This window comes from Sceloporus occidentalis, unplaced genomic scaffold (genome assembly GCF_023333645.1).
Source record: "Sceloporus occidentalis isolate IW3139 unplaced genomic scaffold, rSceOcc1.0.p SCAF_20, whole genome shotgun sequence".
Classification (NCBI taxonomy): Eukaryota; Metazoa; Chordata; class Lepidosauria; order Squamata; family Phrynosomatidae; genus Sceloporus; species Sceloporus occidentalis.
The window spans coordinates 11,458,074-11,476,541 of NW_028317000.1; the positions used below are offsets into that span (position 1 = coordinate 11,458,074).

The 18,468-nt window shown below is 43.6% G+C and overlaps 2 protein-coding genes across 2 annotated transcripts; both read left to right on the plus strand.

The window, feature by feature from the left end:
* The first annotated feature begins 947 nt into the window (after positions 1-947).
* On the plus strand, positions 948-10,957 carry WDR74 (WD repeat domain 74). Its single transcript, XM_089483606.1, has 11 exons — positions 948-1,029; positions 3,312-3,421; positions 4,032-4,153; positions 4,330-4,393; positions 5,755-5,898; positions 6,027-6,128; positions 7,472-7,572; positions 7,773-7,828; positions 9,012-9,154; positions 9,926-9,982; positions 10,163-10,957. Exons 1-11 carry the CDS (start codon positions 948-950, stop codon positions 10,364-10,366), a joined length of 1,185 nt encoding a protein of 394 aa, XP_089339732.1. The 3' UTR covers positions 10,367-10,957.
* A 2,284-nt stretch (positions 10,958-13,241) lies between these two features.
* LOC149302004 (uncharacterized) lies at positions 13,242-18,461 on the plus strand. Its single transcript, XM_089483719.1, has 2 exons — positions 13,242-13,475; positions 18,229-18,461. The coding sequence occupies exons 1-2, from the start codon at positions 13,322-13,324 to the stop codon at positions 18,459-18,461; spliced, it is 387 nt and encodes a 128-aa protein (XP_089339845.1). The 5' UTR covers positions 13,242-13,321.
* Positions 18,462-18,468: the final 7 nt, after the last annotated feature.

An 18,468-nucleotide genomic window follows, 5' to 3' on the forward strand; every position in this document is an offset into this window, starting at 1 on the left:
GTTTGTTGTGGCACCAGAGAACTCTCTGACAGAGAAGGATCAATGTCTGTTGCCACAACTCCCTAGCATTGATCCAAGGCAGTTAAAGCGGTCTCAACGTGGATTATTTCTGCAGTGTGTTTTGGACCTTAAAATGCCTAAAGACAGTGGCGGTGGGTCTTGAGGGATGCGGTTGCCTCACAAGAGTCTGTGAAATGGTGCCTTTTCTCCTCAGAGAAGAGAGGCCTCCACACCAACTGCTGCCCCTCAATATACACTCATCCCTCTGTATATGCAGCTTTGACTTTTGCAGATTTGGTTATTCACGGATTTGATTAATATGTTCTCTCTAGGAATATCTAGGTCCTCCTCCAGTGCAACTCTGGTCAGCTTAACTAAAAATTGCACTGAAAGACCTAGCGCTTCCTAGAGAGAACACTCCACTAGGCATCTGTAACTCTTCCAGAGCAACTCTATGGTCAACTTGAACCAAAAGGCGCACTGAAGAGGATGCTAGAAAGGACGCTCTACTAGGCCTTTGTAGCTCCTCCAGCACAACTCTGTGGTCAACCTGAACCCAAAAGTCGCACTGAAGTAGGAATGTGTAGCTCCTCCAGTGCAACTCTATGGTCAATGTCTGACAGGTTGGCCACAGAGTTGCCTTGGAGGACCTAGAGATTCCTAGAGAGGTCTCCTCTCAGGTTAAAACATAGTGTTTTTGTAATTTGCTGTTGCTGCACATTCACTTGTGTGTGTCCCTAATCCCAGCGAATGCGGAGGGACGAGTCTAGTGTAGTGAATTTAGAAAGGCTGAGGCGAAAAGGTTGGCGGAAGAATATGAGGGGTACACCGCTTGTGCCTGGCTGGCCAATCAGAAGTCGCGCCCGCGCTCCGGCTGGCCAATCAGAGGCGGCGCTGCGGTGTCCCGCTCTAAAGCGTCCGGGTGGAGCTGCTGCTGAAGCGCATTGATGGCGTCACCTGCTGCTGCTGCTGCTGCTGCTGCGCTGGGCAGCCATGTGTGGCTGGGCGCCGAAACGGGCCTCCTGAAAGGTAATGGCGGAGGGAGGGAGGGAGCGATGGGGCCTGGCTAAGCTCTTTGCTGGGATGAGGGGCTTTGGAGTCTCAACAGGTTTGAATGTAGGGAGGGCCGGGACCAGAGGGACCCAAGAAGGCCCCGCTAAATATAGGCCCTTCAAGGAAAAAGGGGAGGACAGGACCAAATGTAAAACTCAAAGACACTCGTATAGATATGAATTCGTCCTTCTTAGGTCCGAAACACACGGCAGAAATCATCCAGTTTGAGACCGCTTTAACTGCCCCGGCTCAGTGCCAGGGAATCCTGGGAACTGTAGTCTCAACTGGCATCTGAGTCCTCTGACAGAGAAGGTTCAATATCCCACAAAACTGCAGTTCCCAGAGTGCTCTAGCATTGAGCCAGGGATATTAAAGTGATCTCAAACTGGATTATTTCTGCCGTGTCTTTTGGACCTTCGTTGTGCTCAAAATGGAAGGCGCTTTTGGAATTCCCCCCAGACTACTTTGCGTCGAGGGACCAGGGCTGGGGATCAGTGGTGGTTTGGGGGTAATAATAATAATAATAACAATAATAATAATAATGAAATGTTATTTCTATGCCGCCTCTCCCATGGGCTTGAGGCGGCTTACAACAATGATAGAATACATACAGTGTAAAATGATCCCACAATCCCCTCCCTCCCTCCCTCCCTCCCTCCCTCCCCAAACAACATCACAGTCACACTAGCATAACAACAATGAAATATAATTTTTCATCATTAAGACAACAAGAGGCAGGAGAACAGGCATCTTGGGATACTCTGGAGTAAGATATTGTCTTCTTAATGTTACTCCTACTCCTGTAAAAACCTCTTACTCCTGTTCCCCAGCCCAGTTTTTTGGGTGTACAACATAATAACAGGAGTAAGAAGTGACAAATATATGTTGTTACTCCTTATTCCTACTCCTACTCTTGTAAAAACTTGTTATTCCCTTACTCATGCTCTCCAGCCCTGGAAGAGACTACTGACAAAATCCATTCAGCACTACCTTCATAAACACTCAGCTAATAACGTAATTCTGTCGATTTAGGAAGAGAACACACTGCAGGGACAATCTGGCGTGAAACCACTTTAACCACCCTGAGTCAGTGCTAGGAAATCCTGGGGATTGTAGTTTATTGTGGCACCAGAGTTCTCTCTGACAGGCTCAATGTCTCCTCAAACTCCACTTCCTAGGATTCCCTAGCATTGAGCCTGGGCAGTTCAAGGGTCTCAAACCGGATTATTTCTGCAGTTGTTTTGGACCTTAGTTCTCAGGATTGTGCACAAAAGTGGGAAGTGGGAATATTTATTTATTTACTGTATTTATACCCCAGCTTACAGATAGGTAAATTAGATATTTCCCTGCCCTCAGGCTTACAATCTAAAAAAGACATGGCACAAAGGAGAAGGGAATGGTGGTGGGGAAGGGGGGAAATCCAGCAGTTCCTCTCTCCCTCGGAGGCCTGGACCATGGCAGATGGACTGGAAGGAAGGCTCTCCTTAATTTAGGCCAGACCTGATGGGGCTGGCCAGTCTGCCTCTCCCTTTGAGGATGATGGCCTGGAGGGAGGGTACATCTCTTACTTATTGGACACTTACTCTTATTGGACACTGTCAGTATCAAAGAGGAGGGAAGACCATGAACTATATAATTAGTGCCTACCATAAATACTTGAGTATAAGTTGACATCATATAAGTCAAGGCAAGGTTTTGGGGCCAAAATTATGGATTTTGATAGGACCTGTGGATAAGTCAAGGCTAAAACTTAGGGGCTTAACAAAGGAATGATAGGTAAGTGGAAACCATGAAGTACTATGAGGAGAGACTTAAGTAGCTGGGTATGTTTAGTGTGGAGAAGAGAAGGTTAAGAGGTGATAAGGTGATAGCCCTGTTTAAATATTTGAAGGGGTGTCATATTGAGGAGGGAGAAAGCATTTTTTCTGCAGCTCCAGACAATAGGACCCAGAGCAATGGGTTCAATCTGTAGGCAAATAGATTCCACCCCAACAGTAGGAATTTTTTTTTTTAGTATTTTAATTAGCTTTAATCTGTCTTCTTGTAGCTTGCTAAATTGCTTAACATGTTTTAGCCTCTTATTGCTTACATCGTTTTAAACATATTATGTTTCGTTTGATTGTAAGATGCCTGTGAGCTGTAGACATTGGATGATATATAAATATTTTAACAAATAAATTAATAAGTAATGCCGTTTCTCTCTTTTGCCCCCATTCCCTTGCAGATTAGTTTACTTTCTTTACTCTTTCTTGTTTTAGGAGTCAACCTACAGAAGAAGAAGGCCACAAACTATAAGTTGGGAGATGCATCCGTCAGTCGCCATGAAGCTGTCACTGCTATGTGTTGGGGGGATCCGTATGAATCTGAGGTGAGGCGTTCACCCCCCCTCTGAATGGAACAAAGTTTGGGAAGAGAGGTTGCTGGAAAAAGAGAGATTGAAATGGCAAAACGCATGACCATGGAAGGTGTAGGGGGAGTAAGATTTCTGTCCTAAGCACACAGATCATAAATATAGCACCAAAATAAATTAGAAGGTTGAGTCTGTAATGACTGGCAGTAAGTCTGTAAGATTTCAGATAGGAATTTTTCCTATCCCTTCCTGGAAATCCTAGGGATTGAACACCTTTTGCTTGCCACTCATATGCTCCGCTACTGAACTGTGCCCCTTTCTAAGGGGTAAACCTGCTTCTAAATGCCTGTGTTACATCATGGAGTTTAACAGTACAGTACAATGATGATGAATGGGCATTTTAGTTTTTGGAAGTTTTTTAGACTATCTGCCCCAGTATTGTCTTTTCTAGCTTCCATACCTGAGGTAGTTTTACCAAGAGACACCATAATTTGAATCTGTTAAGCTATGTGTGCGCTTTACCATTATTATATCCCCTCCCTAAAATAGGATAACCAGAGTAATGTCAGCAATCCTTTGTAATTCCCGATCTTTGCTTCTTCCTTTTCTTTTGTTTGTCTCTTCACAGATATTAGTGGGATGCCTTGATGGATCGGTTAGACTGTTCAGTATTGAGAAGGGCAGGTTTATCGAGACACAAAACTGTCAAGGGGGCGAAGGACCATTTTGTGGCTTGTGTGTGCTTGACAGGTAAGGACTAATCCCTTTAGGCTTCCTTAAGCATGAAAAGGGCAGCTCTCCCAAGAATGTGGAGGCCCTTAACCATCCCCTTATTCCTGTCATTTTATCTGAATATCCTTGATGTTTATGACTTGACTAATGTCCTTCCACCCTTCTTCTTTCCACTGTCCATGATTCAACTGCAGCTCCTTTGTCACCTGTGTAGAGTCTGGATTGCTAAAAGTCTGGCGAGATGTCTCCTCAGAAAATGTGAGTTTCTTCTTCTGTGTGCAGTCAGTGACAGAAATATAAGAAGAGTCAAAAAAGGAAACATGGGTGGCAAGAGAAAGGAATAGCAGCAGTGTTTGAATAGCCCTTTGGCAAGCCTACTAAGGGCAACATCTATGTGTGGATGGGTGCATAGGGATTGTTAAAGAGCGTATTGAAGGCAATGGTGACAATATATTTTTCTGGGTTGGGGGAATGCTGTGGTGGCACCAAGGAAAATGATTTTTCTTGCGTAATAATAATGTTAAATTTCTTTACAATAATTGGTACAACAGGTACTGTAAGATAAAGCCTTCAAAATGTATCAAAGACCATCAGGTGTTAAAAGATCTCAATTGAAGACATATTTTGGAATGAAATCTCTGGCGCTAAAACATGACCTGTCCACTGAGCAAAGAGGAGAAGAAACACCAAGAGGCAATTCAGACTCTTGGAATGAAGTAGACAATCTGATCAAGCAGTTTGGGCAAGAATGGAATGAAACAGTTTCTTGTAGTTTTTTGGGCTATGTGGCCATGTTCTAGAAGAGTTTATTCCTGATGCTTCGCCAGCATCTTTGGCTGGCATCTTCTTTCTCTGAACATGGCCACGTAGCCCGAAAAAACCCAAAAAAACTATGGATGCCGGCCATGAAAACCTTCAACTTCACAAACAATTACTCCGTTTAATCTCAGAGCGAATTGGTTGATGGTAAAATTGACTAGCTTGGCAGAAACTGTTTATCGTGTAATGAAAATGAAATTTTGATACTGGAAAGCTTTGAAAAGCTTACTGTATTGTAGATATCCAAACCTTGCTCAAGGCTTAGAGCTGCATTTGGAGACTGTTTAGGAACTTCAAAAGGTTCAAAATGCAGCAGCAGCCAGAATGCTGACCAGGGCCAATTATAGGGAGCATATAAGGACTCTTGTTGAAACAGCTTCACTGGCTACCATTTCACTTCTGGTACAATTCAAAATGCTGGTCATGCCCTATATGGCTTAGGTCTAGACTATCTGAAAGACTGTACCTTCCTATATGAATCTGCAAGAATTCTAACATCCACAAGGGAAGGCTTTCTCAGTTCTGCCACCATCTCAGGCTCACTTAATGCTCTCTGGAACCTACTTTCACAGGAGTTTAGGCTGGCACTCCCATTTTTTCCTTTCACCTGTACGCAAACAGGTTTTTCTTCTATATAGTCATTGTTAGGGAGGCTTTTATATAGAGTGTGAGTTCTACCGTAATTGCCTAACTGATTATTAGAACAGAAGCCTAAAAAGTCTGTATGTTGAATATTCTGTCCATCAGAGTATGCATGCATTTATATACCTCTGCCATTCCAAATATCTCTTGCATGGCAGGTTGAGATTCAGATAGGCTCTGGTGTCTGTCGCATGCGCCAGAATCCTGAACATCCTCATCGCGTGGCGACAGGTGGGAAAGAGAACTGCCTGAAGGTGTGGGACCTATGCCAGCCACAGGAGCCCATTTTCAAAGCAAAAAACGTGAGTGGACTGTGTTCAGTCATAGCATGTATTGTGTCCTGCATCTGTAGAGGGATGTAGAGGCTTTGTGTTTACTGTCAGAAGAGCACTTGCTCTGCATTGATACTTCTTGTTCTCTTCTGTCACAGGTACGAAATGATTGGCTTGATCTGAGAGTACCTGTCTGGGAACAGGACATGCAGTTCCTACCTAGATCAGAGAAAATTGTTACCTGCACAGGTCACCACCAGGTAGAAGCTGGAGAACATTTACAACCATTAGATAATGCTTAGGTCCTTCTTGAAGCCATTTATGGTGCCTTGCAAAAGTATCCCTCCCTCAACATTTCCACATTTTGTTGTATTGATGTGCATTTAATATGCACTGTTACTGTTTGATGTACACAAGATAGTTAATACTGTGAAGGTGCAAAATATCTTACACAAAAGTTGAGTAATCAATAAAAATCTGGCACTTGTAGGTTGCATAAGTATTAACTCATTTTGCTGTGACACACCTAAATAAGCTCTGGTGCAACCCATTGTATCCAGAAGCTGCATAGATACATTGATATTGTCCATCTGTGTGCAAATCCAGTACTACCTGTTTTCAGATTAAATGTACTTTTGCTGGAAAGCCCCAGAGTTTGTTAGAGAGTACACCTGAATTGATAGCATCGTGGCAATCAAGTTGGTATCAAAGTCCAGGATAGAATTGTGCAAAATCAAAATTAAGGTTGGGATAACAACAACAGCAACAACAAACAACCCTCAAACAATGCTTGTAGTGATAGTAAAGTTTTTATTACACAATTGAAAGAATATGCTCCAGTCATAGCACTGGCATAAGAAAGTTGTCTCAGTGACTGGATAAGGAGGACATTAGTCAGAAAAGCAATACAGAAGCTCAAGTGCTCCTTTAGAGAGATTTGCAGTTGAGATTGGAGAAAAAGTCCATGGGATGACTATCACTTAATGCAGGGATTTATGAAAGAGTGACCAGAAAACAGCCATAGCTGAAACAAACCCGTATCAGAGTCCATTGAGAGTTTGCAGAAAGGTATATGGGACTTCCAAGAGAAGCTCATTAGGCTCCTTTCCTAATTGTCTTCAAGCAAGTGAATTAAAATTGTCTTACTTCAGAAGGTATTTCGGAGACAGTATATACTCAATTTCTCCTATGTTTTATCTGGCTTTAGGGTGTAGTGCTGCATTTACTGCTGATGTTTTATAATGTCACTGTTTCTTATATTACTGAGTAGTAGTGTGAGGCCTAATCTGCACTGCAGAAATAGTACAGTTTGATACCACTTTAATTGCCATGGTTCAGTGCTATGGAATTCCGGGGTTTGTAGGTAGTTGTGGCACCAGAGCTATCTGACAGAATAGGCTAAATAGCCTAACAGAACTACATATTCCTTGAGTCTCTATATTGGAAGAAAGGCGGGATATAAGAAAATAAAGAATAAGAATATCGTGTCAGAATTCCATGATACTGGGCCATGGCAGTTAAAGCACTGTCAAAATTTACAGCTTTCAGATCCCTAACACGGTCCTCTGGTCAGCTCTTGACTTTTCTGGTCTTTTGTGTTTAGGTCCGGCTCTATGACCCCAGCTGCCCACAGCGCCGGCCTGTGTTGGAGGCTACCTTTGGCGAGTACCCACTCACTGCTCTCTCATTGACTCCTGATGCAAAGTGAGTCTCTTTTTCCATCCGCAAACCATCCCTTTTGGGGAATATGGCTATATATTCCCTAAAAATAAGGCCTGCATTCTGTTGTAAAATAGAACATCCCTGTTTTTGTGTGCTCAGAGCAAAGTGCTCTGTGTACCAGTGCAAAATTAAATGACAAATTCTATTTATTCTTTCCCCTCCCCCTCCATTTTTCTTTGCAGTTCTGTTGTAGTTGGAAGTTCACGAGGGGATGTGGCAGTCATAGATCTTCGGCAGGGTAAGGAAAACAACATAATCAAAGGGGAAATCGAAAAGAGTTGTAGAACTTTATCGGTGGGTTAAGGTGAAAGGCAGAAGGGAGGGCTGAAGAACCTTTACTAAACATTGTGGTTTTTAGTGGAAAGAGCTTTGAGCAGCATTCAGCTTGGCAGAACTGGTGTGCTTGGTATGCCTTCAGTACTGCAGGATGTGAATATTCATTTATTTGTTTGTCATATTAATGTACAATGAATTCAAGGTTCCCCTCCCTGCTTTATTTTCATAATAGCCATGTGAGGTAGGCTAGAATGGCAGTGACTGTGAGAGTCACTCACTGTGTTGTGTGGCTACCTGAATTCCCAATCCAGTAATTCCACTACATTACACCAATCTCACTATGCAATACTGGCTTTCATGTTATTGATGTTTCTCAGTCCTTTTGAATTTGATCTTCCTCCTCAGTTTATTTGCATTCTGTGAACTTTCTGTGTACAACTTAATGTAATCCACAGGCTAACTCCACTCCATGAACACAAGACTTCAGTAGATTCATCAAAACTTTATTCAGCAAGCAGAGTAGATGACAGTACATGGTTGTTCTCAGAACTGAAAAAGTCTTTCATTTATATTTTATACTGTACATAAAATTCAAGTGTGGAAGGACCATGTTCCTGACAATTCAGTACCAGCAATTTGGCTACATAGTCAAAGATTCTTGCCATGGGAAAGAATAGGAAGGAGATTAAAGCCTTCATCCATTTCTTTAGCACCAGAAGATTTCATCTCTGAACTTTCCTGAAATCATTCACAGTCAGACACAACTAGGACAAAGGAGTGTCTCTTTCAATGTGGAGAAAACGGTCTTCTAAAATCCATGTGAATCTCATGGAAACCATCCATTCGTTTATATGTCTTGTTGGTAAACAGAGAGCGATTCCTCCAGCTTGGGATCCTTTCTTTTCTAGAATGTTGCATTCTGCATATGGGTCACTTTGCAGGATGAGAATCCCACTTGTTTGCAGTGTACACAAGTCCCATAGTAATTCCATGTAAGTACAGGATATAGTATTAACATAGCTTCAGTTTTGCCTTTGCAACCGTGAGAGCTATTAATTTAAGAGATGGGGGTTCTGTACATAAGTAGCACAATGACCGAATACACATCGCCCTCATAACCTGGCAGTCATGTCTTCCAATGACAGGGCGGTTGCTGAAGTGCCTGAAGGGTTTTGCTGGGAGCGTCCGTGCCATCCAGTGTCACCCTGTGCTCCCTCTGGTAGCTTCATGTGGGTTGGACCGCTTCCTTCGTGTGCACAACCTCCACCACAAGCGCTTGGAGCATAAGGTGAGCTACAGCCCAAATACAAGTACAAATGAGACCTGCAACAAAATGTTGCTTGCATTGTATTCACATTTCCTTATAGGAGGTTCTTGGCCAGGGTACCTGTTAGCCAGCCATATATCCTTCCAGGGTATTATAAGGTGTAACAAAATCAGAGTATTCCAGTGCCATCCTGGCCTTCTCTTTTTCTTTTCCATCTTTGTCCTTCACTTGACGTAACCAGTAATGTTAATTTAGGCTTATAGAAACTCAGTTTACAAGGAACCTGATGTTACACTAGGCATTATGATAAAAGAAAAAGGACAATTCCAGCTTTGTGATTATTTTCCCCTGGGGAAATTCTTCCAGAGTTCTCCTCGGCCAGCTTTCTGTATCTTCTACAGTAATTTAATGCAATTCTTTGAGTCTTTTTTTCTTCTTCATGAGAACTAGAAAATTTGGGTCCACTGCAGAAATAATCCCGTTTGAGGATGCTTTAACTGCCCTGGCTCAATGCTAGGGAATTCTGGGATCAGTAGTTTTGTGAGACATTTATCCTTTTCTGTCAAAGAGCTCAGGTGTAACAACAAACTACAAATCTCAGGGATCCATAGCATTGAGTCATGGCAGTTAAAGCGGTCTCAAACTAGATTATTTCTGCAGTGTATTTTGGACCATCGGTACTTAAAGCAAAGTTTCCTCTTTTATTTATTACTAGCTGATATATTCAGTAGTGCTGTCTGTGCAGTTCATGCCTCCAATCCATTAATGGAAAAATGTGTATATTGTTTATAGGTTTATCTGAAATCCCGATTGAACTGCCTGCTGCTCAATAGCCGAGAGAAATGGGAGGTGAGTTGCAAGTAACAGAGATGATGTTCTCCTGGGTCTCAGACAGGTTTCTTTCCTGTTCTCTTAGTGGCTTGAGATAGCAAGGGTTGAACTTGCATGGAATGCCTCATCCTTGCATCCCTTCCCTGGTTAGACTATTATTGAACCTAATAGCAAACTGTGCTTCTCCCCTTCCCTCAGGATGAAGCCCTTGACTCTTCTGCTGACCTAGAAAGTGATGTGAAAGAGGAGGAAGATGAAGTCGATGAAATTTGGAACTCCATGGAGGTGGTGGTCGCCAAGCGGAAAGCAGAACCACAGCCATCTTCTGATATGGAGTGCGGTCAGCATCAAAAGTCCAAGGCCCCAAAGAAGCAGAAGAAAATTAAAAAGGTTGACTCTTGATATCAGGAGCAAGAAAGGTGGATGGATGACTTCTGCCTTTTTATTTTGGAGGAGGCAGATGCAAAGTTACTGGAACTTTAACCTGGATTCTTCCTACAGAAGAAGAAGCAAGGAAGGATGCCCAGCTGCCTGCAGGACAGCCTTGTTGTGTGGGAGGGCTTTCATCCACAAAGACTTGAGTTTGGCTCTTAGGCCCCACATGGTCCTCCTCCTCCATCATTGAAGCTTTGTACAAAAAGTTGAGGGAAGGAGAGGGTGAAATTCTTCATTCTCTTCTCACTTTGACTGCTGTGCAGTTTTTCTATTTAATTTTTAAAATATTTCTTTTAGAAAATATGCCACCCCAGAAATAATGCTCAAAGTACAGTAAAGATACAGACTGATTTGAGAGGTTGCTGCATATGGGGAAATTGGTCACTAATATCCCATTTTGCCACCGTGCGGAAAAGCTGATGACTTTCTCTCTGAGATCTCACTAAACTTTCTCTGTGCTGTGAAGAATCAGACTACCAAGCCTTCCTTTGTCTTTATTATAAATTCACTTTAATTCTGTATCCTTCCAATTCTGTTATCATAAAAAACATACAACAATCTTTCTGGGTTTTTTTTAAAATATTAAAACAAAGCACCAAAGCCAATAACGTACTGTCAGAGTGTTTAGTACAATTACATAGAATGACCAAATGGAAATGCCAATGTCATTTTCACTGTTTCAAAGAGATAATAAAATCTTTCCTGTTAATACACCACAAAAAGAATTATGGCAGTGGGGTATTTGACACAGGAAAAAAACAGATTTGGAAGAGCATATAAAACATTTAAAAATTAAAATATTGCCTACTGCAGATACTAACATTATCAAAGTTGTGTACTATGCTTTTAAGGATTCTGTTATATATTTAAGTTCATTTTCTTTATCACTTTTTGGGAGATAAATTTGGTGGCACGCAACATGCTTATAAAAGGTCCCAGGCTCAGTCCCTAGTATCTTGAGGAAGAAGTAGGAGAAACCTTCTGTCTGAGATACTAAAGAGCTCTTACTAGTCAAGTGTTGATAATATTGAACCAAGCCAACTGGAAAAGACATTTTCTTTCATTTTCAAACCTTTATTCAGGGATTTAAAACAAAACCAAAAATGCCAAATGAAAAAGAATAAAGTTTCCTGGCTGGGATGGACTTGCAAAACTAAAATGCCTGTTCTGCCTACATTTTTTTTTTAATTTCTGGTACTTTCTGTAAAAATTAAAATACAATGATCTTACAAACTGGCAAACAATATTTGCAGATTACATAAATGGGGACAAATGGACTCGAGTATCAAATATGTAATATAAAGAAGTCTAAATTGTTAACTTTGAATATATCAAAATACATGACTCCCTAGAAAGATAATAATGCTTGGGAAGGTAGAAGGCAATAGGAAAAGAGGAAGACATGGTTTCCTTTTGAACGGTAAATTTATTGTTATTTTCTCATGCTGTGAGACTACAAACCAAGGATTTCAGATAAACATGGACAATCTTACTTTTGGGGGAAATAATGTGCAATGCCTGGTGAGTTTCCTGTTTGTTTTGATAAAAAATAATAATAGTTACATTATGCTACTATGTCATTTTTAATAACTTAATAATTCTTTTTACAAAGGTAATATGGAACCAGAAGTAGTGTATCAGTTCAAGGCAGATGGCTGTGTATGTAACCCATTGGAATACTATAGTGAACAAGATTTGGATGTTGTCCATTATTATTGTTGTTATTGTTTATTTTTATGGCACTGTAAATGTACATCTCTCAGTCCTGGAGTCAAAGGTTGCTGGGTCAAACAGTCCCCCAGCTATCATAAAGGACCCTTAATGTCTTCAGGCTTGGGTCCAAAACACACTGCAGAAATAATCCAGTTTGAGGCCGCTTTAACTGTCATGGCTCCATGCTATGGAAATGTGGGAACTGCAGTTTTGTAAGATGTTTAGCCTCTCCTGCCAGAGCTCTGGTGCCACCACAAACTGCAATTCCCAAGATTATCAACTAAAGTGGTCTCACACTGGATTACTTCTGCAGTATATTGTGGACCATAGGCTGCCTCTGCACAGCAGAAGCAATCTGGTTTGACGCCACTTTAAATGCCATGGCTCCATACTATGGAATTGTGCGCATGGTAGTTTGTTGTGTTTGGGGCTCCTCAGGGGAAATAATCCAGTTTGACACCACTTTTAACTCCCATGGCTCTGTAATATGGAATCGTAGGAATGGTAGTTTGTTGTGTTTAGGACTCGAGGTGAAATAATCTGGTTTGGCACCACTTTAACTGCCATGTCTCCATTCTGTGGAATTCTAGCAATGGTAATTTGTTGTGTTTGGGACTCCTGAGGTGAAATAATGTAGTTTGGCACCACTTTAACTCCCATGGCTCTGGGTTTTGGAATTCTGGGAATGGTAGTTTATTATATTTGAGACTCCTGAGGTGAAATAATCCGGTTTGGCACCACTTTTAACTCCAATGGCTCTGTGTTTTGGAATTTGGGGAATGGTAGTTTGTTGTATTTGAGACTCCTGAGGTAAAATAATTGGTTTGGCATCACTTTAGCTGCCATGTCTCCATACTATGGTAGTTTGAGGTGTTTTGAGAATGGTAGTTTATTGCATTTGAGACTCCTGAGGCTAAATATAATCCAGTTTGATAACTGCCATTGCAACGTACTATGGAATTCTGGGAATGGTAATTGTATTGCCTTTGAGACTCCTGAGGCGAAATATAGTCCATGGCGGCGTGCTATGGAATTCTGGGAGCTGTAGTCCGCTGTGCTCGGGAGTCCTGAGGGAGCTAACTTTTGTCGGGTCTCCTAAGGGCCTGCCTGGGCGGGCGGCGCTTGGAGGCCAGGAGGAGGAGGAGGAGGCCTGGCTGGTGACCTCACAAGGGCTCCTCCGAGGCGGGAGGCTGCGGGGCGGAGGGTGCCATGGGCGGCCACCAGGGGGCCCCCCTCCAGGCGCCGCGGAGGCGGCGGAGGGCGATGGGCTGCATCGAATCCAGCGAAGCGCTCTCCACCGACCTGGACGAGGAGGAAGCCAAGCCGGCCCCGGCTCCCCCGCCTCCCCCGGCCCCCGAAAAAGGTCGGCAGCGCCATCACCAGCCCCCTCGGGGCTCTCTCTTCCCTTGGAGAGTGGCTGCAGCCACACTGGAGACGTAACCCGGTTTAACATCGCTTTAACTCGTTGTCTGGCTCAAGGCTATGGAATTCTGGGAGTTGGAGTATGTTGTGGGCCCAGAGCGGAGCAGAGCCTTCCATAGCCTTGAGCCAGGATAAATCCAGGTTGACAGCTTTAAATGCCCTGTTCCAATGTTAAGGAATCCTGGGTACAGGGAAGGCTAAATGTCTCAGGACACTACAAATCCCACAATCCCCCAGCATTGAGTTAAAAGGGTCTTAAACTGGGTTATTTATGCACTGGCTCAGTGTTTCACAACAAAGCTACAGTTCCCAGAACCCCCCAGCATTGAGCCAGGGCAGTTAAAGCTGTCCCAAACTGGATTATTTCTGCAGTGTGTTTTGGACCTAAGGGGTTTATATCCTACCTTTCAGATTGTGACACACACATCTTTGCTTTGCTTTTGGCCCTAAACCAGCAGCTTTGCTCCATCCTCCAGAGGACACCCTTCAGATATTTAAACAGGGCTGTCATGCAAGGCGACCAGATGTCCTCACTGCAAAGGAGGACAAGGTACCACACATTGTAGGACAGGGACAAATAAAAGTGGGAAACCCTCGTACAAATATAAATTCATGCTGTTTAGTCAGGGTGATATTTTGGAATTCCTCCAGGGTTTCCATAATAGGTTAAAATGTAGATCAGGTCCTGGAAAAGGAGGACGCCTGGTCACTCTGCTAACCTTCTCTTCTCCAGGCTAAACATACCCAGCTCCCTAAGCCTCTCCTCATAGGGCTTCATGGTTTCCAAACCTTCCACCATTTTGGTCTCCCTCACAGAACCATAGAGTTGGAAGAGACCCCAAGGACCATCCAATCCAGCCCCATTCTGCCATGCAGGAACTCACAGTCAAAGCACCCCCCAATAGATGGCCATCCAGACTCTGTTTAAAGACCTCCAAAGAAGGAGACCTTATCACCTTCCAAGGGAGTGTCTTCCACTGTCAAACAGCTCTTTCTGTCAGGAACGTCTTCCTAATGTTGAGGTGGAATCTCTTCTCCTGGAGCTTGCATCCATTGTTCTGGGTCCTAGTCTCCGGAGCAGCTAAAAACATGCTCCATCCCCAATATGACATCCCTTTAAATATTTAAACAGAGCTATCGTGTTACCTCTTAACCTCCTCTTCTCCAGGCTACATATACCCCACTCCTTAAGCCATTTCTCATAGGGCTCGGTGGTTTCCAGGTCTTTCACCATTTTGGTTGACCTCCTTTAGACACGCTCCAGCTTCTCAGCATCCTTTCTGAACTATGGAGCCAAGAACTGGACCCAGGATTCCAGGTGAGACCAAAGCAGAATAGAGTGGCACTATTGCTTCCTTCGATCTAGACACTATCCCTCTATTGATAGTGTCCCGACTGGGAGGAATAATAGTACAGTATCACTCTGTTCTGGCCTCAGGACAGACTCCAGCTTGTCCACATCCTTTTGGAATTGTGGGGCCCAGAACTGGACCCAGGATTCCAGGTGAGACCAAAGCAGAATAGAGTGGCACTATTGCTTCCTTCGATCTAGACACTATCCCTCTATTGATAGTGTCCCGACTGGGAGGAATAATAGTACAGTATCACTCTGTTCTGGCCTCAGGACAGACTCCAGCTTGTCCACATCCTTTTGGAATTGTGGGGCCCAGAACTGGACACAGGATTCCAGGGGAGGCCAAAGCAGAATAGAGTGGCACTATTGCTTCCCTCCATCCAGACCAGTGGTCCCCAAACTCTGCTCTTTAAGGGACTTTTACCTCCCAGAATCCCAGACTATTGGCCAACAAGACTGAGGCTTCTGGGAGCTGAAGTCCAAAATCTCTTCAAGGGCACAGTTTGGGACCACTGATCTAGACACTATACTCCTGTTGATGCAGCCTAGAATCACATTAAGCTTTTGTCAATGCCTCACCACATTGTGGTCCACTAAGATGCCTTTTACATGCACTGTTGTCAAGCCAAGGTGACTAAACTAATACTGTCATGCTTCGGATGTTATCACGAGAAGACATGACAGATGTCTTCGGATGTTATCACGAAAAGACAGATGTTTGGCAAGGGGGAAAAGAGAAAGACCCCATTCCAGGTGGATTTGTGGTTGCTATGTGCCCTCAAGTTGTTTCCAAATTATGGTGACTCTCAGGTGAATCATCTATTACTGGGTTTTCCTGGAAAGATTTGTTCAGAGCAGGATTGCCATTCCTTCTGAGTGCATGTGGTCCAGTGAGTTTCATAGCTGAGTTGGGACTCAGACCTTGGTCTCGTGAGCTGTAGTCCAGCCTTCAAAACACTATGCCATGCTGTTTCTACAGCTGGATAGACTCTCAGTCAAACAAAGCATAGTCCTGAGTGTCCAAGACCTGAGCAGACCAGTTGGTGACAGGTTCCACTCAGGAGTGGCTTCCAGGTCTGTGATGGCTTACAAACTGCACCCTGAATCTCACTGATGTTTTTACATACCTTCAAATAGAGTCCATTTTATGATGATCCTGTCATACGGTTTTCTTCGCCAGATTTCTTCAGAGCAGGTTTGCCATTGTCTTTCTCTAGTTTAAGAGAATGGGACTTACCAAAGACCTCTGTGGCTGAGAGGGGATGAATCCGGGCCTCTCAGAGACTTAACCACAACTCTCATTGACCAACATTAAAGCTCTATGAACATTATATGTTAGATCCTCTCTCCCAATATGGCTGGTAAGTCCCACTCTTACAGACTTTGGAAACCATGCCCTATGAGGAGTAGAATTCAAAGATATAGCCACATTAGGCTCAGCATGTATCTCAGGAAGTAGAGTTAAGTCTACGAAAGCTCATGCTGCCAACTTCTTTCATTTAGTCTCGAAGGTGCTGCAAAATCTCTCTATGAGGAGTAGCTTAGGGAGATGAGTACCTTTAGCCTGGAGAAGAGAAGGTTAAGAGGTGACATGATAACCATATTTAAGTATTTGAAAGGGTGTCATATTGAGGATGGAGCAAGCTTCTTTTCTGCTGCTCCAGAGAATATGACACGGAACAGTGGATTCAAATTACGGGAAAAGAAATTCCAGCTGAACATTAGGAGGAACTTCCTGACAGTAAGAGCTATTTGACAGTGGAAGACACTCCCTCAGAGTCTGGCGGAGTCTCCTTCTTTGGTGATCTTTACACAAAGGCTGGACATCCATCTGTTGGGTGTGCTTTGATTGTGAGTCCTTGCATGGCAGAATGGGAGTTGGAATGAATGGCCCTTGAGGTCTCTTCTAATTCTGTGATTAAAGAAGCTGGACAGCTACCTGCAAGGGATGCTCTACCTTAGAGGTGGACAACTGCACAGGGGGGTAGGGGTGTCTGGCAGGCTGTACCTGTGCATTTTACCATCCCCCAAACCATGTGGTGTCACTTTCAACCACCATTTTGGCCAATGCTCAGCTTTGATTGTGAGTTTCTGCATGGCAGAATGAGGTTGGACTGGATGGCTCTTGGGGTCTCTTCCAACTCTAGGATTCTATGATTCTGGCAGGTTCCAAATGGTACATTCATCCCATGGGTCACACATTGCCCTCTCCTACACTATCTGGGAGATCCAGTGTGATGTAGTGGTTTGAGAATTGGACTACAACTCTAGAGCAGGCTTTGATTCCCAGCTGAGCCATGGACACCCACTGGATGACCTCGGTCAAGTGACATGCTCTCAGCCTCAGGGGAAGGCAAGGGCAAACCACCTCTGAACAAATTCTGCAAAGAAAACTCTATGATAGGTCCATCTTAGGCTTGCCATAAATTGAAAACGACTTCAAGGCACACAACAGACGGACACAAAATCTGGAGTTTCTGCATTGAATGGAGGGCTGGACTTAGTAGCCCCTGGAGCACCTTCCAACTTTATAATTCTGTCCCAAACCAGCAACATCTTTGGTTGCCTTTCTGCTTCCTTTCAGGCAGTAAACAGCAGCAGCAGAAACCATCCCAGGATTTGACAGTTGACCCTTGAATCATTTTTAACGCCGGCAGTAGAAGGGTTCTCCAACACACTTGGGGGCATCAGCCCTATTTTAGAGACTAAAGGAAAAAACCCATGACACACAAATGCTGCTATCTGAGTGGATCACTGTCACTTTAATGGAAGAATGGAGGCAGTAGTGTGAGTCTTCACTTGAGTTCACCAGGGTTGCCATCTTAGGTCCAAAACACACTGCAGAAATAATCCAGTTTGAGACCGCTTTAACTGTCCTGGCTCAGTGCTAGGAACCCTGGGAACTGTAGTTTATTGAGGCATTCAGCCTTCTCTATCAGAGCTCTGGTGCTCCAGTTCCCAGGATTCCCCAGCACTGAGCCAGGGCAGTTAAAGCGGTCTCCAGCTGGATTATTTCTGCAGTGTGTTCTGGACCTTAGGCAGCTACATCAGGAGTAGACATAGCCACCCATCAACATTAAGGCAGTGGTGACAGAATTATACAGCCACAGCAGGTCTTCCATAGCTTGCCTATGTGTCCAACAAAACCTTTGGCTTGTGGAGGAACAAATATCCTACATTCTTCGACTGAAATTCCCAGTAACCTCTTTCAATGGCCAAGCTGGTTGTCAGATTCCAGTTGTTAGATTTGCCAAGCTCTGCATAGAACATGTAAAAGTTAAATCTGTCTCTGTCTGTTGGCTGTTTTCTAGTGCCATAACTGTATCGTTCTTGTCTATAGGGAAAAAAAGGAGAAAGTCTAGCTCCAAGAGCAGGCGGATAAGTGAGAAGGACCCGTTAGACACAGAGAATTCAAGACTGCGATCCGGGAGCACAAAAATCACCGTGATTTGGAGGCGTTACTCTGTTTTCAGCAGACGTGACTCCATGAAGAGTAACAAGAGTCAGGAAGAAGGAGCTGGCCCCAGCCAGAAACCCCCGGAAGAACCTGAAGCTGCTTCCTCCAGTACTTAAGCCGTGA

Coding starts and splice junctions, on each gene's coding strand:
- WDR74 (XM_089483606.1), top strand. CDS start 948: ATGGCGTCACCTGCTGCTGCTGCTGCTGCTGCTGCGCTGGGCAGCCAT. Junction 3,422..4,031: donor GGGATCCGTATGAATCTGAG/GTGAGGCGTTCA, acceptor GTCTCTTCACAG/ATATTAGTGGGATGCCTTGA. Junction 6,129..7,471: donor CCTGCACAGGTCACCACCAG/GTAGAAGCTGGA, acceptor TTTTGTGTTTAG/GTCCGGCTCTATGACCCCAG.
- LOC149302004 (XM_089483719.1), top strand. CDS start 13,322: ATGGGCGGCCACCAGGGGGCCCCCCTCCAGGCGCCGCGGAGGCGGCGG. Junction 13,476..18,228: donor TCCCCCGGCCCCCGAAAAAG/GTCGGCAGCGCC, acceptor TCTTGTCTATAG/GGAAAAAAAGGAGAAAGTCT.